This window comes from Cannabis sativa, chromosome 1 (assembly GCF_029168945.1).
Source record: "Cannabis sativa cultivar Pink pepper isolate KNU-18-1 chromosome 1, ASM2916894v1, whole genome shotgun sequence".
Taxonomy (NCBI): Eukaryota; Viridiplantae; Streptophyta; class Magnoliopsida; order Rosales; family Cannabaceae; genus Cannabis; species Cannabis sativa.
The window spans coordinates 41,272,216-41,291,296 of NC_083601.1; the positions used below are offsets into that span (position 1 = coordinate 41,272,216).

At 32.5% G+C, this 19,081-nt stretch overlaps 3 protein-coding genes and 1 non-coding gene across 4 annotated transcripts; 2 read left to right on the forward strand and 2 right to left on the reverse strand.

Annotated features, from left to right (window-relative positions):
* The first annotated feature begins 6,142 nt into the window (after positions 1–6,142).
* LOC115707626 (ubiquitin carboxyl-terminal hydrolase 6) lies at positions 6,143–12,657 on the forward strand. Its single transcript, XM_030635643.2, has 18 exons — positions 6,143–6,287; positions 6,819–6,964; positions 7,137–7,172; positions 7,249–7,356; positions 8,373–8,473; positions 8,561–8,687; positions 9,478–9,537; positions 9,628–9,695; positions 10,097–10,147; positions 10,313–10,421; positions 10,624–10,712; positions 11,083–11,152; positions 11,374–11,454; positions 11,563–11,652; positions 11,743–11,791; positions 11,875–11,994; positions 12,091–12,165; positions 12,263–12,657. Exons 1-18 carry the CDS (start codon positions 6,278–6,280, stop codon positions 12,316–12,318), a joined length of 1,446 nt encoding a protein of 481 aa, XP_030491503.1. The 5' UTR covers positions 6,143–6,277; the 3' UTR covers positions 12,319–12,657.
* A 627-nt stretch (positions 12,658–13,284) lies between these two features.
* LOC115704928 (inorganic pyrophosphatase 1) lies at positions 13,285–14,792 on the reverse strand. Its single transcript, XM_030632147.2, has 4 exons — positions 14,551–14,792; positions 14,342–14,463; positions 14,033–14,240; positions 13,285–13,765 (listed from the first exon to the last, which is right to left on the reverse strand). The coding sequence occupies exons 1-4, from the start codon at positions 14,689–14,691 to the stop codon at positions 13,424–13,426; spliced, it is 813 nt and encodes a 270-aa protein (XP_030488007.2). The 5' UTR covers positions 14,692–14,792; the 3' UTR covers positions 13,285–13,423.
* Positions 14,793–16,337: 1,545 nt separating this feature from the next.
* LOC115708538 (small nucleolar RNA R71) lies at positions 16,338–16,443 on the forward strand. Its single transcript, XR_004010030.1, has one exon. It is a non-coding gene; the product is annotated as a small nucleolar RNA R71 (small nucleolar RNA).
* An 863-nt stretch (positions 16,444–17,306) lies between these two features.
* LOC115704970 (inorganic pyrophosphatase 1) lies at positions 17,307–19,081 on the reverse strand. The gene is made up of 4 exons (XM_061108374.1): positions 18,845–19,081; positions 18,619–18,740; positions 18,298–18,505; positions 17,307–18,006 (listed from the first exon to the last, which is right to left on the reverse strand). Exons 1-4 carry the CDS (start codon positions 18,983–18,985, stop codon positions 17,665–17,667), a joined length of 813 nt encoding a protein of 270 aa, XP_060964357.1. The 5' UTR covers positions 18,986–19,081; the 3' UTR covers positions 17,307–17,664.

Consider the following 19,081-nt stretch of genomic DNA (forward strand, 5'->3'; position numbering starts at 1 on the left):
TTTTCATAATGAAATTTCTCCCAATTGTTCTATAAAAAATAAATAATTAAAAAAAAAAAAAAAACCTCTCTATGGTTCTCTCTCTTGTGATCATTTTTTTTAAAAAAAAAAAAGTTAAAAAGCATTCATTGAAACATAAATTATACCTTACGGTCATTACAAAATATGTTTGTTATAAGTAAAAAACCTATAACAAAAAGAAGAATAGTTCTCAATCTTCCAACAAAAGGCCTTTCAATTGAGAGAATTAATCACTACCCTAGAATCAGTCTCCATAATGATAAACTTGTAACCTTTGAGCTTTGTCATATCAAGTGCCAAGCAACACGATGCCGCCTCGCTGCACAGAGCATCTGAAAAATCCAAGGTAGTAGTGTTAACCCAAGCCACCTCACTAAAATGGCCTATAGCAACTACTGTGACACACGAGCTTTCCAATTCCACTTTAACATCACAGTTCAACTTGATCCAATCTTGAAGAGGAGGGCACCAATCCTCCACCAATATTGGAGTAGATCCCTACCGTCAGTCACCATTTTGCAAGCCCCTTCTCTCAAGAGGTCACTCGCTTTCACCACATTTTTCCAAAACTAAAAATCTGAGTCCTTGTACATACATTTAAGAAGCTCCTTCTTTTTGAGATACTTGGCTTTCATAATCATGCAGCAAAGAGACTGACTTCCACATAATAAGTTCTACCCCCACATTGCTTGGAAGACCTGATTCATCTCCTTAGTTTTACGAAAGCCAAGACCACCCCGAGATTTGGGAAGGCAAATCTTATCCCAAGCTGTCAAATGGATCCCATGGTTCCCTTTCTCAAAGTCCCATCAGAAATCACAAACCATGACATCAATCCTTGAGACAAGTCTATTATAGAGCTTGGTTGCATGGCATACATAGGCATGGAAAGACCTATGAATTTGATCAGAGTAGCACGCCCAGCTTTCGAAAGCAATTTCGCTTTCACCCTTGCAATTTCAAGGCGAGGTTATCCAAAAAATAAAAAAATTAGCATCCTTCTGTCTTGAACATAATAAGGGCAGCTCTAGATATTTTAAGTTCCCTTCCGATCCTCTAATTTCCAAAGCTTCTCTAATCCTTTGTTTCAAATTCTCTGGAGTATTTTTACCGAAGAAAATAGAAGACTTCAGTTTCAAATTCTTTATTTACATATAGGCTTTGGATAATACCTAATCACCAATACCACCAAAATAATGCCTAATCAATAAATGCCACTAAAAATAAAATAATCGCCGTTTAATCCAATAATTAATCTCACATAAATAATGTTGAAGACCTTCACAATACTCAATGAAAAAATATCAAGGGTGGATCGATTTTCATAACAAAAAGTAATAAAGGAAACAAACAATTTAGAAATTATGGTTGCGAAAGATTATTAAAAATATGATACATAAATTATTAAGTTGCACATGAAGCATGGTTGAGCAAGAATAAATCCTTAAAAAAGCAATGCAATGACTCTTATCCAAACCAATACAAAAAATTACTTTTAATCTTGTACCTATTCAGTTAAAGTATATAGTCTTATAATTAAACATATTCAAAATTAAAATCGTTATCATGGTCAGTAAGGTAGAAGTGGAATGTCTCATCATCTTGTGTGGTATGTGGCACATAGCAATTGTTGAATTAGCTCGAGATGCATCCATGTTAGTACGATTTTGGCAAGTACGTGTATTATAGTCAGTGCCTATTATCCCACACGTGTTGTATTTTCTCTATCCACTTTCTTCTCCATCTGTTCCTTCTTTGGTAGTGTTAGGATTATTTGTGTCTTTCATTTGAATAACTTTGGAGTCTCTTGTTATGTGAGTGTCGTTACGATATCTACAATTTTGGGGAGATTGATCATTGAAATTTGAATGTAATTGAAAATCCTCCTTGAAATTTTCAGTGAGGCTAGCTAATTATTCCTTTACCGTGTGGTAAGAGGCTTGCAACTTGGATGCATAGTAAATCATTGTGCTAAAATCTGATATAAGTGATCTATGAACAAATCCGAACCCCGACCCTTCAAAACCCCAAATGAATGATGACAAAGAAAATAAGAAGATGAAGAGGCAAAAGAATAAATGATTTTGCTTGAGCAATGATATTTAAGGCTTGTTTGGTATGCAGTATATATGTTATATTGTATTAAATAATAAATAATATTTTTATTTGAATAAAACAATGTATTATATTAGTTATTACGACAAATTTTTTTAATACAATGTAAGTTGTATTATTTAATATACAACAAATAGTCTATATTAACTTATATTATACTATTTATAAAGGATCCGAGTTCAATCCCAATCTTCGATCCAGCTCCAGACCCGAGACCACAGACTCAGACCCAAACTTGAGACCCGAACTCGAACTCGGGACCTGGACCTAGACCCGAACCCGAACTTGAATCAAGACCTGGATCGATATCTCGAACCCGAGACACGACCCAAAGTCGATGATGAGGTCGAGTTTATTGAAAATATATTATAACTTTACACAATTTATTAATACAAGCAGTGGCGGAACTAGACAAAGACCCAAGGAGGGGCCAAACATGAAGGTCAAGAAAATTGTAATTTTACCTTTTTCTTTTTAGAAAATAATAATAAAATTAGGCTATTTAAAAATTTTATAACCTTGAATTATTACAATGATCAATGATCGTATCATACCCCTTAAAAAATTTTCTACTAAAACATGTCAATGTATTTGATATATTATTGTCAGTGTCACATATTTAATTTAAAATTTTAAAAAATATTTTCTTATTACCTATAAATTATAGGATAAATACTATTTCGGACCCTATGTTTGTTAAATGACAAAATAGACCCTATATTTTCTAAAATGGTAAAATAGGACCTGAACTCTTTTAACAATTTTATTTTTTAATATAATTAACTTTAAGATAATTTCTAACACAAACAGATACAAAAAATGTAACTAGATTTGTTATAACATATTTAGATTAGATTATTATTAAGTTTTATTTTGACAAAAAATTAATTCAGGGTTCTATTTGTACATTTTTCAAAAAATATAGGGTCCATTTTATCATTTAATAAAATAGAAAGTCCAATTAGTAACTTTTTACAAAATACAAGATCCAAAATAGTATTTACCCTAAATTATATGAATAAAAATAAATTAATCTTAAATTTTCTTAAAAATTATTGATAAGAAAATAAATTTCTTAAATTTAAATTATTTTTTATTTAAATTATACTTGTGGCACTTATGTGACAATAACACACAATTCTCATTACTATTTTATTAGCAACATTGGATAAAACTTATTAGAAGACTTATATTTCAGCATTGTGACATAGTTCAAAGGGAATAGTAAATAAATTTAAAAGACGATTTGATAACCGTATTAATTCGAGGGACAAATTCTACACATAGCCTTTAAATTAATATAAGAAATAGAATACACCTATACAACCTTATATAATAATACACCATCTATTTATGTACATTGAGGTAAACTAAACTAATTGTATTTCTTTAATAACTAAATTTAATTTTTATAAATTATAAATATATAAAAAATGATTCCCCAAAATATTAGGGGGGGCCATGGCCACCCCATACAATAACATAGTTCCGCCACTGAATACAAGTGAATACTAAACATAATATTTTATTAAATAATACTAATACAATATAATATAATATAATACGACACACTAAATGAACCCTTAAATACTTGAATTGTTAAAAATAAAACATTAATGCTAGAAACTTGTCAAATAAAAATAGAGGTTTATAAAAGAAAAAAGGGTTATTTGCGGCAAAACCTCCTAAAGTGGACAGGTTTTTGCAACTAACCCCCTAATCTAAAATTTTGGTGGTAAAACTACCTAAACCACTAGTCCGTTAGCAGTTAGCCCTTTCCATCCATTTTGACTGTTAACTGCCATGGTGGAATGTCTACGTGGACCCAGTGTACACGTGGCACAATTTAATTGGTCCACATAAATAAATATTTAAAAAAAAAATTACAAAACTATTTACAAAAATAAAATAAAATAATAATTAAATATTACAAAATTTTTTTAAAATTAAAAATAAATAAAATAAAATAAGTTATTATTTATTTATTTATTTTTTCTTTTCTTCTTGGATCTCTCTGGTTCATCCACCATCATCACCATAACTATCATTTGCATCATCATCCACAACCGACCACCATCATCACTACAACTGCCCATCTCCATTATCATCCATGATCGATCAACAACCACAACCTATTCCTTTTATCCAAATCAACACCAAAATAAAATTAAAAAACAATTTCATTTTCATATCTAACCTAAAAAACTCAAATCAACTAAATAAAACTCTAATCCCTCATTTACCTTTCTCTCCCCCAGCCACCCACACCGCTGCCTCCCATCACCGGCGATCAAAACAAAGGCCACCACTATCCCGCCTCTTTCCGTCGAAGCTCAGCTTGAGAAGAAGGAGAGATTAAGCGAACCCGGCCCAGATCCGACTGACCCCGCCCAGATCCGACCAGGACTCGTCGAGATCTTCCCATATCCAACAGCCACCTGCAAGAAGAAGAAGAAAAAATACAGTTAGACGGGCTGGGCGAGAAGAAGAAGAAGAACAGAAAAAGAGATGAAGAAGATGAAGAAGAACAAAAATAGAAAATAATGAAAAAGATGAAGTGGTGGTTTCGGAGGATGTTGGTGGTGGTGGATGCCGATTATATGAAGAAGATGAAGAAGAAGAAAAATAGAAAATGGTGGTGGTGGTTTCGAAATTGCTAGTCTTCGTGGGTTTGATTAAGGAGGAAGAAGGGGAAGAAGTGGTGGTGGTGGTCAGTTTCAGTAAAACCAAAATGGGTTTGATGGGTTTGATTAAGGAAGAAGAAGGGGAAGAAGAACTAGTGTTTTAGGAGAAGAAGAAGAAGAACGAGAGAGAGGGTGAAAGAAATGGGTTTGATTAAGGAGGGTTTTTTTTCTTAATTTTTTTTTTTTAATTTTTTTTTTAATTTTTTAATTTTTTAAAAATAGAAAATTTTTTATTTATTTTATTTTTTATTTTTAAAATAATTAATTTTTATTTTTTTAAATATTTATTTACGTGGACCAATAAAATTGTGCCACGTGTACACTGTGTACACGTGGACATTCTACCATGGCAGTTAACAGCTAAAAATGGATGGAAAGGGCTAACTGCTAACAGACTAGTGGTTTAGGTAGTTTTACCACCAAAATTTTAGATTAGGGGGTTAGTTGCAAAAACTTGTCCACTTTAGGAGGTTTTGCCGCAAATAACCCAAGAAAAAAAAATAGATTTGCACCTAAGAATTGTATTCAATATGCAATTTTTTAAAAAATATTTTATTTAATGATGTCATTTTTTTTCAATTAAATAGGTACATGTATATATTGCATAATATGTACTCTTATAAGTCAGTCATAAATATTAAAGGAAACTATTTTGTATACAACCACTTGATAACAGGGTGCGTGTGTGTTAAAGATCGTGAATTTGAATCTTAAATTATACATTGTTCTAATATATAAACGCTTAAATAAAAAAAATTATATCTGTATACTATATGAACAAAATAGGTGTGCCACGATAAGATTATTATATGTATTCATTTTATTAAGTGTATAATCGTATTTGATTGGGTTGAACGAGCCATAATTTAATCAGCCTATTTTTGACCTAAAATATGTAGGTTACTAAAATTATAATTCAAACTAATTTTGACTCCACTTTTTTATATTCATTAATTAAAAATACCTTATATTTTATTAAAATATACACAATTTTATGAGTGGTTTGCCCAATATACCTATACTCTCTACTTAAGTCTAACATATAATTTACATTAACTTAAAGAGTAAAAGTAAGTACTGTATATCTTAACGAATATAAAAATAAATATAAAAATTAAAATAAATAAAATAAGATAGGTATACAATTTAATTTCTCTAAACAGCCCTAAAAAGACTTGATCAAATTTTAAATCAATTCAAAAGATTGTCGTTTAACGTTGAAACGACATAATAATTAAGTAAATTACTATATTGTTACAAAGTGAAAAGCACGTGTTCGGTTCCGGAGTCGGTTTTGGATTTGGATTCGGACTCGCTATCTATATATAAATCAAAATATCCAGTAAGGCCAGGACACTTCGTTGAGATACTTGCCCTCTCTCCAAGCCAAGCTCCGCAAAACCCATTTCCCTTTCCTCCTTTCTCATCGATACTTGTACCACCCAACATCGTCAACCATGATTACAGGTTCAATAACCTTTCTAGCTTCATTTCTATGTCTTAATTTCTTTGATTTACTCCTGTCCCAACTGGGGATTTCTATTTTCTTTTGGAGTATTTGCTTTGCTTTGCTTGATATTTGATATGTGAAACGAGTTGCAACTTTACTTTTTTTTTTTTTTCCTTACCTTTATATATTTTTTTTTTCAACAATAGAGATTATCTTTATATGATACGGGGCTTTCATATTCTTCGTTTATCGATGTATTTTAGAAGCAAAAATAACTGTTTTTTGTGGAATTTATTTGAGTATTAGATCTGGGTAATCGAGACAAATAAATTTCTCATATGGGTTTTCAAGGACTTTTAGTGTATTTAATGCTGAGTTGTTATTATTCGTTTTAAAGAAAGCTAATCATACTAGAGCTCTCAACAAAAATGAAACTTAAGTCTTATTGGATAACAAGGTATTTTAATCAATGTGGACAATGAACTTTAGTTGACAATCTTCAAAGATTTAAGAAGAAATGTTTTTGACACTTCTAATTACTTTTACAGTGAGTGTAAAATGGCAAAAGGAGCTCCTTAAAGCTGTGGAAATTGACACTACTCAGCCCCCTTATGTGTTCAAATGCCAGTTGTACGATCTAACAGGGGTACCTCCTGAGAGGCAAAAAATTATGGTTAAAGGCGGCCTGCTGAAGGTAAAAGTTGGGTGCTACATATGAAGTGTCTTAGTGAAGTCAATCTAGTTATCTTTTTTTCAATCAAGATGATTAATGTTATTCCTCTAAACCCTTATGCACATGGTTGAATAATACTTTACGTGATGTGTCTAAATCAAAATTAAATCACTGATTTGTTTCCCAAATGCAGGACGATGCAGATTGGTCAACCTTAGGAGTAAAAGAGGTGATTATGTTTGCGGTGGTCTGTTTGTGTTTTACTGTGCTTTTGCTTACACTGATTTACTTTTTTGTTGGTATAGGGTCAAAAATTGATGATGATGGGAACTGCAGATGAGATAGTCAAGGCTCCAGAAAAGGGTCCTATTTTCATGGAAGATCTTCCAGAAGAAGAACAAGCCATTTCTTTGGTATAGTCACAATAATTCATTATTGATGTGCTATGCAAATTTGGGGAGTGGTTTATTCTCTTTTGCTCATTCAACTTACTAATTGGCGCACTCTCATTTTATGATATTAACTTTTATGTGCTGTTTCTCTTTGACCACATTCTCCAAATTGCCTTATGGATACTTGTTTTTATTTAGAGTAATTTACGGCAAAACCCCCTCAACTATCAATTTACTTGCAAAAAATGTGTCGTCTGTCCAGCCTCATTAAGTCCTAATTTTGCCCATGTGGCAATGACAGGTCACTAAAAAATTATCCTTGGCCATATTTTACAAAATAAAAATTAAAATAAAAATAAAAAATTTAAGAGTAATTTGCGGCAAAACTCTCCCAACTATCAATTTACCTGTAAAAAACCATCCAACCTTAAAGTTTTTTGGATGATTTTTTACAAGTAAATTGATTTGGGGGGTTTTGCCGCAAATTACTCTTAAAGTTTTTATTTTTATTTTGTAAAATATGACCACATAGGATAATTTTTTAGTGACCTGTCATTGTCACGTGGGCAAAATTAGGACTTAACGAGGCTAGACAGACGACACCTTAAAAATGTAAACGGAATAATACTTTGGAGGGTTTTCCCACCAAAATATGAGGTTGGATGGTTTTTTGCAATCAAATTGATAGTTGGGGGGATTTTGCCGCAAATTACTCTTTTATTTAAGGTCTGTATTATGAGGCTTAAGAGTTATTTATCATTACTTTTTTCGTCATTATGATTTGTGCTGCACTTCTGGTGGTTATTAAGTGGGGTAGTAAAATCAGAACTCTGATAGTGTTTAAGATCCTGTCAAACAGTATTTTTCTTTTCTGCTTAGGATATCTTTGGAAGGTCACCTTCTTAATTGATTTTTAAGCTTAGTTTATCATTCTCATTTTTTTATTAAGCTCCTGGGAGTATCCTTTTTTTGCCTTCTTAATTTCTTCATCTGCATCACGGTTTGATATTTTCTTCCAATGCCTTTTTTGATTCCAGGGTCATGGTGCTGGCTTATTTAATTTGGGAAATACCTGCTACATGAATTCTACTGTACAATGTCTGCATTCTGTTCCAGAATTGAAGTCTGCTTTAATAAAGTGAGTTTTTTTCTCTTTTCCCTACTAAATGATGTTTTACCTTTGAGAGCATTTCAGTGACGAAGATGTAAAATTATCTTTGCTCAGCTATTCACAGTCTGGTAAAAGCAACGATGTGGATCAGAGTTCTCACATGTTGACCATAGCGACACATGATTTATTTAATGAACTGGATAAAAGTGGCAAGGCTGTAGCACCAATGCAATTTTGGATGGTTTGTTATTTTGTCTCACTTTGTTACTTAAGATACTGTACTGGCATTTATCTCAAGCTCCTACTTCTATCATATCATCAAGATTTAATTTGTATGACGCCCAAAGCAAATTGAAATTCATTATAAGTTAATGGTAAACTTTTTATGTATCATAAGTAAACTATTCCAGGTAGAAAGCTACACTCTTCAGGGTTGGCATTTTGTTGTCTTAGAAAAGACAAATTTTTAGAAATTTTAATTGTATTAAAGTAAGGCTCAAATTCGAGCTGTTCGTTTTGCTTTTGGTGATTTTTTTTTTTTTTAATTTTGTTCTTTCTTGTTTTAATGACTTCAAAAAACTTGACCTCATTAATTCTTTTTATCGTCAATTTATGCTTCCGTACTGATTCTACATACTTCGTCTTTTTCATTTTTATTGCCAATTTGTTTTATTGATTCTACGTACCACTTTCCACAATTTAACTCACTAATTTTCTATGTTCACACTCAGCCCCGAAAGCTGACTGAACCTGATTTGTACGTCTCATCCAGCATTCCCATTTCTTATGCTAACCACTAACCTATAAATTTGTCACTTGTCCTCTTCAACAATCCCCCTTACAATAATTAAACTAGTCTAATTGCCAGCCGGTCACACTTATAATGCTGCCTAACATCGACTTCATTTTGTTTCAGAAATTGGTCAAATTATAATTTTCTACATTGCAATCTCATAGAAACTATTGTCATAATGTCATAAAGGATTTGTTTGCGCAAAGATTGAATGATGTTGATTGCAATATTCTTGCAGGTCTTACGTAAAAAGTACCCTCAGTTTGGTCAGATGCATAATAATTTCTTCATGCAACAGGTTTTTAAGTTCTCTTTGATTTGTGTTTTGACTACACTCCTTCCTTTAATTGGATAGTATATTGATCAATTCGATCTAAATCTGTAATAGGATGCTGAAGAATGTTGGACCCAACTTCTATACACTCTTTCTCAGTCTCTGAGGTCAGCAGGCTCCAGGTAACATAAATTATTATTTTTCTGTTGGATAGAATATAGGAATGGGTTTGCTTTGGCAGTCTAGGGATTTAGCATTTTCTTAACTACTTTAATTGATGACATGTCTCAAATGGCATGGCACTCTAGATTTCTAGTTTACTCACCTAATTTAATATTTCACCTGGAGCTGAAACAAGTAATAGATGAGAGGAGAGGGCCCTCTAAAAGCTGTATTGCTGCTGTTGTTTTTAAGCTATTACCTATCTATGATATGCATGAGACCACTTTTCCGTCATAGAATTCAAACCAGCTTTATCAACTTTCGAAGTGGTGGCATTTTTTTTTGCTTTGCGTTGCTTTAGTCTGTTCTAACATGTGTACTCATTCAAATTGTATTAATTATTATCATGTTCTCTTGACAGTGAAAACCCAGATGCAATTAAGTCCCTATTTGGCATCGACTTTGTAAGCAGGTTAGATGTCTGCAATGTATTATTCTTTATTCTAACTAGAAACTAGAATATTCTGCAGATTAAAATTTCAGTAGAGATAGGATTGTGTAAACTTTATTAAATGATTTAGTAATGTGGCGTGTTGCTCTTGAAAATTTCTTTACGATTGGTGTGCTGGGTTGCTAGGGTTCACTGCCAGGAAAGTGGTGAAGAAAGTTCAGAATCAGAGTCAGTTCACACCCTTAAATGCCACATATCTCATGAGGTGAACCATTTGCATGAAGGGCTGAAACATGTAAGTCTACTAACATCTCCGAAAATAATATTATTGTGTTATTTCTTCACAATGGCCGTTACAGCTTGATCCTTTTATTTTGTTCTTGTCCACACTTCTTTCTAAATTATATGTGCATTTTATCCCTATTCTGGAAGATATTCATATTTCTTTTCATCCTAGTAATTTATGTGAAATATTCTTTCATTGTTTTATTATGTAGGGTTTAAAATCAGAACTGGAAAAGAATTCTCCCTCTTTGGGGCGTAGTGCAATCTATGTGAAGGAGTCTCGTATCAATGGCCTGCCAAGGTAAAGATGACTTTTTTCTTTTTAGAGACGACTGCATTGTTCTCTGACTTGTGTCAAATACCCCATAGAATTCTCTATTATCACTTTTTTTTGGTTGTATTGACCAGATATATTAGGACAACATTCTTAACTAGAGTGGTAGAAAAAAGTCTTAGTTCTTGATTTTTACATAGCATTTTTTTTAATGTTTCTGTATTTAAATATTTTAAAGATGGTTGTTGCCACTTTTTAACTTTTTAAGCAATAAAGATATCTTGAGAAGATTTCCACCATTTATTTCACTTCAAAACAAAATTAGTAGCATTGGCAAGACTTCTGAATTTTGAACAGTTTCTCTCACTCCTTCTAACTTCTTTTAAAATTTTGAAAGGTACTTAACTATTCAGTTTGTTCGCTTTTTCTGGAAGAGGGAATCAAATCAGAAGGCCAAGATTTTGCGGGTGATGCTTCTTTTCTTTCCTTGTGACATACAAATGCATAATGAAATTAAGTTATGTTATTTATTTGTTAACATCATTCTCCCAATATGTTGATTTCCTTAATGAGGCTAGAAATTGCTCATCTATTACAGTAATTTTCTTAACACTAGCTAGCTATGATATCTTCTTTTCTCTTCTTTTAATGGAAAATGTTATCTACATTGTTCATTTACGTATCTCAGAAAGTGGATTATCCTTTGGAGTTGGATGTTTATGATCTCTGCTCAGAAGAACTTCGCAAAAAGTTGGAAGCTCCTCGTCAGGTATCTGCTTGTTTGGGAATGTGTACAAACTTGAATTTTTATATCATCCATACACAATATTGATAGATGCTCTTATTCTGTGATGTCTATTTTTAATTTCTGTAAAAGAAACTTCGGGATGAAGAAGGCAAAAAACTTGGTCTGAAAGCCAAGGGCTCTGCTTCAAAAGACAATGATGTCAAGATGGCTGAGGCAGAGGTAAATTAACTATGCACAATCCATTTACACAATATTTTGAAGGCCCATATGTGATTATGTGCTCTAAGCATCTTTTTCATCTTCAATCAGGGCTCATCCAACGAAAGTGGAGAACCATCTAATTCTAAGTCCGCTGAAGGTAATAGTTTCTGTAATTTTACACGGGTCACTGAATCCCTTGTTCTGGTGCTCGTCTTCACTGTTAGGCTCATTCTTCTGCAGGTGGTCCATCTGAGAAGGAGACACAGTTGACCGGAGTTTATGATTTGGTTGCGGTGCTGACACACAAGGGTCGGAGTGCCGACTCAGGACATTACGTGGCCTGGGTCAAGCAAGAAAGTGGTGAGTTGTTTAGAATGATGAGCTGGTTGTATGCATGAAATATCATCTGCATTCCCAAATTTTAAACTGATTCGGTGTTATCTTATCGTGGCTTAGGGAAATGGATTGAATATGATGACGATAATCCCATCCCACAGAGGGAGGAAGACATCACAAAACTCTCCGGAGGAGGTAAATTAAAAGAAAACCCAAAAATATTCTACATGAAATTCTAGTTACTGTCCAAATTTTCAGATAAGAAATCTTTTTCTTTTGTTTTCTGTTTCAGGTGATTGGCATATGGCCTACATTTGTATGTACAAGGCCCGTGTTGTTCCAATGTGATTTTTTTCTCCCCATTAAATTTAAAAAATCAGTTAAATTGGAGATGGAGACGGCCATTGATTCTATTCTATACATCTATCTGTGTACTATGATTATGATATAGTTAGAGTCAGAGGATTTATATTGATGGAGCTCATCTGTACCATTAGACAATTTTAATTTGTTCTAATTGTGCGTTATAGTAACTTATGATTGTCAGATGTTTCAATTAGTAGTGGTCAAATTTTGATGGTGATAAATTTGCACGTATTATCAAGAAAATTAGTTGAAAAGCAACAACCCGAAAGTTTTTTATTTTTGTCAGAAATATTGGAGGTCTGTTTTTTACATCTTGAAAAATCTACATGAATCGCTTATTCTAAACTTATTTTTATTTTTATTACGAATATTTATTCTAATGATTGTTCACTAGCAACCGAACTTGCTAAAAGTTGTGCAAATTTAGAAAACTTGAAAATTCATTAAGTATATTTAAGTTAGACAAGAAGACTCGGGGCAACTTAACTATGTGAAATTAGATAATTTCTATAATAAATGTTTAATTACTTAATTAAATGAATTTGCCAAGTAATTACTTGTTTAATTTTGTTCAATGCTATGAACACTGGTATCAGTAATATTATCTCTTGAAAGTACTGAAACGTACGATTACGTTTGGTGCTGGAGAAAGAATAGGACTTAAGTCGTAAAATTGACAAAAATTATTGTAGTGTTAATGTTGTGCTATGAATAAATCATAGTCAAGTTAGTTCTTGTAAAATTGACAAAAATTATGATGGTGTTAATGTTGTGTTATGAATAAATCATAGTCAAGTTGATTCGTTAATTCTAATGTAGATTGACTTAATTACTATTTTTTGATTTATTACTTTTTTTTTGAGTTGCTAATGTTATACTAATTAAAATGAACGAATAAAACACAGTTTTTAGAAGTCAAAATATTTATTGTAATTTGATTAGTAATTTCATCACACAAAGCTGTAAGAGTTTTTATATTTAGCTGAATCCCAAAGTATAAGAGAGATATAATATAATAAAATAAATCAAGGCTTTTGAATCAGCTCAGATATGTTATAAACCTAACACTGATACACATGGTATTGATCTATTGCTGAACTTGGAGGACTTTGGGTATGGCCGAAACATCAATATTACTTGGCATTTTGAAGTAAGTTGGAGTAAATGCAGATTTCTCATCAGTGGAAATAGTGTCAATAAGGCTGAGCAGAACCTTCTCAAACTCCTCACCATCACTCCATTCATGGATTTTGGCCTTGATGAGAAGTGGGTTATTGGAAATCAAGTCCCAAACTGGGAAATTCTTCCTTGGCATCATAAAATCACTCTCTTTCAGCTTCAAGCTTGGGCAATAGTCACCAGCTCCATCACCCAAATAAATTATTCTTTTGTTTCCCTCAGTAGCTTGTATTCTTTCTATAATCAAACCCTGCAAATTCCAAAAATAATAAATACCATTAATTAATTATGATATGGAAAAACATATGCATAGTACTATTATATATATATATATATATATTATGTGGGGTCATAGTGTCATAGTTAAAAATTAAAGAGTATGTGACTATGTGTATGTTCTTGTGGACTTAATGTACTATATATTTTATTTTTTTGGATTTTAATACTGAAGAAGGAATAAGATCAGAAAAAGAATAGACAAAAACAACAGTATGAATATATAAATATATATATATACCTTGCACATGTTAGGAGGGCAAGTGCCAGTAGTGCATCCATGTGAGGAGTTTTTGAAATCATGAAAAGGTTGAATCCTAAGTCTTCCTTGTTCATCAACAAAGCTGAGATTGGTGTTAATCTCTGAAAAGTACTCCCTCAACCCAAGGTGCTTCAACATTGTTTCAATAAAGAACAGATTCGCATCACTAACAATCCTCAATTCACATCTGAAATACATCACAAAAAAGATAATTATAAGAAAACAAATTCATGAAAAGCTTCAAGAAAAAGGAAAAAAAAAAAACAAGTGTTATATTTATATACATACCCAAGAGCATAAGCGGCCTTAATGGCAGGGACAACTCTGGGATGTATCGGGATCCGATTAAGAACTTCAGCAATCTCATCAATGGTTTTTCCTTGATCATGAAGCTCCTTCATCATCCTATCCTGAAATTTTTCATTTTCAACGTACGGATCAGAAACCAAAAAGAGAAGAAAAATAGATCCAACAATAGAAAAGAAACATGTAATTACCATGAGAGAGTTCCATGCCATTGTAGGGAGAAGCTGATTGAATAGATCAGTGGCACCCAATTCATCGACCACCCAATTATCACTGTCACATTCGATTATGGTCTTGTCAAAGTCAAAAACCACAATGGTATTTCCAGCCATTAATTAATTTCTTTTGAGAAAACGACTTAGTTTGCCGATAAACGACGAACAAGAAAACTTATATTATAGAAGCTAAATATTTTTACTTAGTGTTGGGATGGGAGTGAGAAACAGAGGAGGAGGAAACTGGTTTATATAGTCAGGAAATTGGGTGTAATGTGTATTTTGGAATTAATACGATATTGTATGAATAATTAATTAATGTCACGTTCCAACAATGTTCGTATAAATAATTGTAGAAAATCGTGAGATTTGAGGACTGTTTTTGAGTTTGAAAAGGTTGACCATGCGTTGAAACGTATTAATATTAAAGGGAAAGGCTAAAAACGCGGCAATAAGGGAATATTCGAGAGGAATAGAATAGAATTTAAATTGAAACTTAAGGCACGAGGATTGAGGAGAGGGCGTGGGAATATTCCAAGGAAGGTCCTCTCCTCACCTTTGCTTTGATTCTGTGGCTGCTACCCTTGTTTCAATTAAGACTAATTCAAGGTTCTTCTACTATTATTATAACAAAAATTTTTTAATCTATTGTCATGTCATTATGATTTATGAGAATATAAATCTGATAAAATTAACTGCAGTGTATATATTTGTATTTATAGAGCCACTATTAATATACTTGCCCTGAAGTCACATTGTAGGATTGCATTTCTATCTAAGTGTCACTGTCTCATATTCCTCCAACTTCCTTTTCTTTATTAAAATTTCTTCAAAGGTAAGTCGACATTCAAAGCTTCCGCAAAAAGGATGTTAATGTGCAGCTTCTTAAATATTTCAAGAAAGTTTAAAAACTGTTTATCCAATTTATTCTTGTAATGTCTTTGTGGGTACGAAATTTTTATATGGTGCTCAATTTTTATAGGTGGTGTAGCTTCATTACCGGGCAGATCATCAATAACCTGCTCTTCCACGTACCTCTTATCAACATCAACCTATGCCTGTTGATCCTAATCCACAACTTCAACTGTCTGCTCAACTCTTGGCCCATAATAACTCTTTCCACTCCTCAAGGAAATTGCTTGACACTGCTCTTTGCACTTTACCTCACTAATACTAAGTGAATTCTCTTAAGTACAGTTGCCAATTTGAGCAGTCAACTATCCCATTTGAGTTTCTAAAGTTTTAATGGAGGCTCTAGTCTCCATCATGAATTGGAGCAATAAATCAGCTTGGATATTTTAGCCTCCACTAGGACTTTGTTGTTGGTTTTGTAGAGGCTGATTTCTCTGCTGGTAGAACCTCTATTGCTTGTGCTCATAATTATTGTTTTGAAAATAGTTTCCAAATGGCTTTCGCTTGATCCATTGACAAACTATTCACATCCATCGGGCATGTGTCAATATGTGTGAGGGCCCTCACATAGCTCATAAGTAACTTGAGCCTGTTTCGCCTGAGCAGTCATCAACTTCGTCAAGGCCTCCTCTTGGGCTGTCAACTTGGTGATGACATCTACCTCGTGCATACAAGCAACCTTCTTCGTTTGACTTCTTTCAGTTGGTCATTGTTGGTTGTTCATAGCTATTTCTTCGAGTAGTACATACACCTCGTTTGCACTTTTTTGCATAAAAGCTGCGACATCTATAATTGTTCTGGTATTACCAATCAGCCCATTGTAGAAATTGTGAACCAACATTCACTTTTCGATCTCGTGATGCGGACATTTTCTGATGAAATCCTTGAACCTCTCCCACGCCTCATAGAGAGATTCATTGTCCATTTGACAAAAATTATTAATTTCTCCTCGCAGCTTGGCAGCTTTAGTTGGAGGAAAAACTTTAACAAGAACTTTATCGCCAGATCAGTCCATGTAGCAATGGAAGTTGGGTGGATATGATACCAACCAACTTTTGGCTCGTTCCCTCAGCGAGAATGGAAATAGTCTCAAGCAGATAGCATCATCACTTATTCCGTTTACTTTAAATATTTGACATAACTCCACAAAATTAATAACTATATGGGCTACCGATAACTAAATAATTTTAATCTTTATATTTTTATACAATATTGTATATTATATTTAATTATTTATTTAAAATATCCTTTAAATTTTTTAAAAATTCAAAATAATTTAGCGTATTAAAAACAAAATTTAAAAGGCATATTGCACATAATTTTTTTATTATTTTATTCGTGTTAAATAAATACTTTAAAACATACTTTCTATATCTTAAATCATTTTAAATTTCTGATCAAATATTTTATAATATATTAAATTAATAACTATAATATACACACTTTCATATTAAGAAAAATTAAGACTATAACTATTCACGTATCAAAAAGACGTAGGAAGACTAATGGCATATACCCATCTTTGAAAATTCACCCAAAAAGCACCAAAAATCATATTAGTTGAATTAAAATTCACCCAATATCACCAAAAACCAATAATTTACGTTATATCAATATTTTCTTAATATATGTATAAAACACAAGGTCTCACAGAATTGAAATCTATGATTCTTATTAGCCAATTGATATATAGGTAATTAGGTTCGAAAAAAATATTGAATTGTTTTTTAATTTTTTGTTTTCGATAGTAAAAAAAACACGAAGTTACTTATGTAGAAGCCAAACAAACGATCATGGGCGTGAATCAAATCATGGTCAACTTCATTTGAATCTTTTTTTTCTTCCTTTGAGTTGTTATTAGTGAGCATACATACACATAAAATTAAGACAGAATTCTTATTAGAAGTCTAAAAACACAAACACTTATTGGAATAAATAAAAATCCGAGCACAGATCTCAGTAAGTATATGATGTGAAGCTATTTCTTAACTTCCAAAGTTAAAACACTTTTTCTTTGGAGGGGTTTAGACAATAAAATAATATTATAATTATTTTTTATCCAATAATAATTTAAACAATAAAAATAAGTCAAAATTTTTACTTATTTAATGCTTAGTTAATTATAAGCTTAATAAGCCAATCTAGTCTCTATCTCTAAATCCCCATACGGTATTTGATCTACTGCTGAACTGGGAGGACTTTGGGTATGGCAGAAACATCAATATTACTTGGCATTTTTAAGTAAGTTGAAGTGAAAGCAGATTTCTCATCAGTGGAAATAGTGTCAATAAGGCTGAGCAGAACCTTCTCAAACTCCTCACCATCACTCCATTCATGAATTTTGGCCTTGATGAGAAGTGGGTTATTGGAAATCAAGTCCCAAACTGGGAAATTCTTCCTTGGCATCATAAAATCACTCTCTTTCAGCTTCAAGCTTGGGCAATAGTCACCAGCTCCATCACCCAGATAAATTATTCTTTTGTTTCCCTCACTGGCTTGTATTCTTTCTATAATCAAACCCTGCAAATTCCAAAAATAATATTTGATTAATTAATTCTGATTTGGAAATATTTATATATATTATGTGGGGTCAGAGATTTTAGTGTCGTACATAGGACAAGTGGTCAAAATTAAAGATTTATTGGCTGCTTCCTAAACTAATTATAACAAAACAGAGGAATATATTCTATATATGCCAACATCTGTGGACCCAATGGACTAAATTTTCTCTTTCTTTTGGATTTTATAGAAGCCATGCTTATGAATCATAAAATCAGAAAATAATTAACAGACAAGAACTATTATAAATACCTTGCACATGTTAGGAGGGCAGGTGCCGGTAGTGCAGCCATGTGAGGAGTTTTTGAAATCATGATAAGGTTGAATCCTAAGTCTTCCTTGTTCATCAACAAAGCTGGGATTGGTGTTAATCTCTGAAAAGTACTCCCTCAGCCCAAGATGTTTCAACATTGTTTCAATGAAGAACATGTTTGCATCACTAACAATCCTCAATTCACATCTGAAATACAGCACAAAAAGATAATTATAAGAAAACAAATTGATGAGAAAAAAAACAGAGAGAAATAAGGAAAAAAGAAAAGAAACAAGAAGAGTGTGAACTGTGATACATACCCAAGAGCATGAGCGGCCTTAATGGCAGGGACAACTCTGGGATGTATTGGGATCCGATTAAGAACCTCAACAATCTCATCAATTGTTTTTCCTTGATCATGAAGCTCCTTCATCATCCTATCCTGGAATTGTTTTTTGTTTTCATGTCAGAAACCAAATAATAATAATAAAAAAGATTGAGACGAGAAAATAAAGAAAAGAAAAATGGAATAATAATTAAATATACCATGAGAGAGTTCCATGGCATGGTAGGAAGAAGCTGATTGAAGAGATCAGTGGCACCCAATTCATCGACCACCCAATTATCACTGTCACATTCGATTATGGTCTTGTCGAAGTCAAAAACCACGATGGTATTTCCAGCCATTAATTCTTTTGAATATATATAAACGAGAAACTAAGAGAGACTTATATATTTATATATTAACTTTCTCTGTTGTTTTGGTTGTAATATGATGAAATT

What these genes read in the sequence shown, in the direction of transcription:
- LOC115707626 (XM_030635643.2), top strand. An exon ending in TTAAAGGCGGCCTGCTGAAG is followed by an intron (nt 6,965 to 7,136) that starts GTAAAAGTTGGG and finishes TCCCAAATGCAG; the next exon opens with GACGATGCAGATTGGTCAAC. An exon ending in AAGAACAAGCCATTTCTTTG is followed by an intron (nt 7,357 to 8,372) that starts GTATAGTCACAA and finishes TTTTGATTCCAG; the next exon opens with GGTCATGGTGCTGGCTTATT.
- LOC115704928 (XM_030632147.2), bottom strand. Translation starts at nt 14,691, where the DNA reads ATGGCTGGAAATACCATTGTGGTTTTTGACTTTGACAAGACCATAATC. An exon ending in AAGGCCGCTTATGCTCTTGG is followed by an intron (nt 14,241 to 14,341) that starts GTATGTATATAA and finishes GATGTATTTCAG; the next exon opens with ATGTGAATTGAGGATTGTTA. An exon ending in GCCCTCCTAACATGTGCAAG is followed by an intron (nt 13,766 to 14,032) that starts GTATATATATAT and finishes TGGAATTTGCAG; the next exon opens with GGTTTGATTATAGAAAGAAT.
- LOC115704970 (XM_061108374.1), bottom strand. Translation starts at nt 18,985, where the DNA reads ATGGCTGGAAATACCATCGTGGTTTTTGACTTCGACAAGACCATAATC. An exon ending in TGCCATGGAACTCTCTCATG is followed by an intron (nt 18,741 to 18,844) that starts GTATATTTAATT and finishes AAACAATTCCAG; the next exon opens with GATAGGATGATGAAGGAGCT. An exon ending in AAGGCCGCTCATGCTCTTGG is followed by an intron (nt 18,506 to 18,618) that starts GTATGTATCACA and finishes GCTGTATTTCAG; the next exon opens with ATGTGAATTGAGGATTGTTA.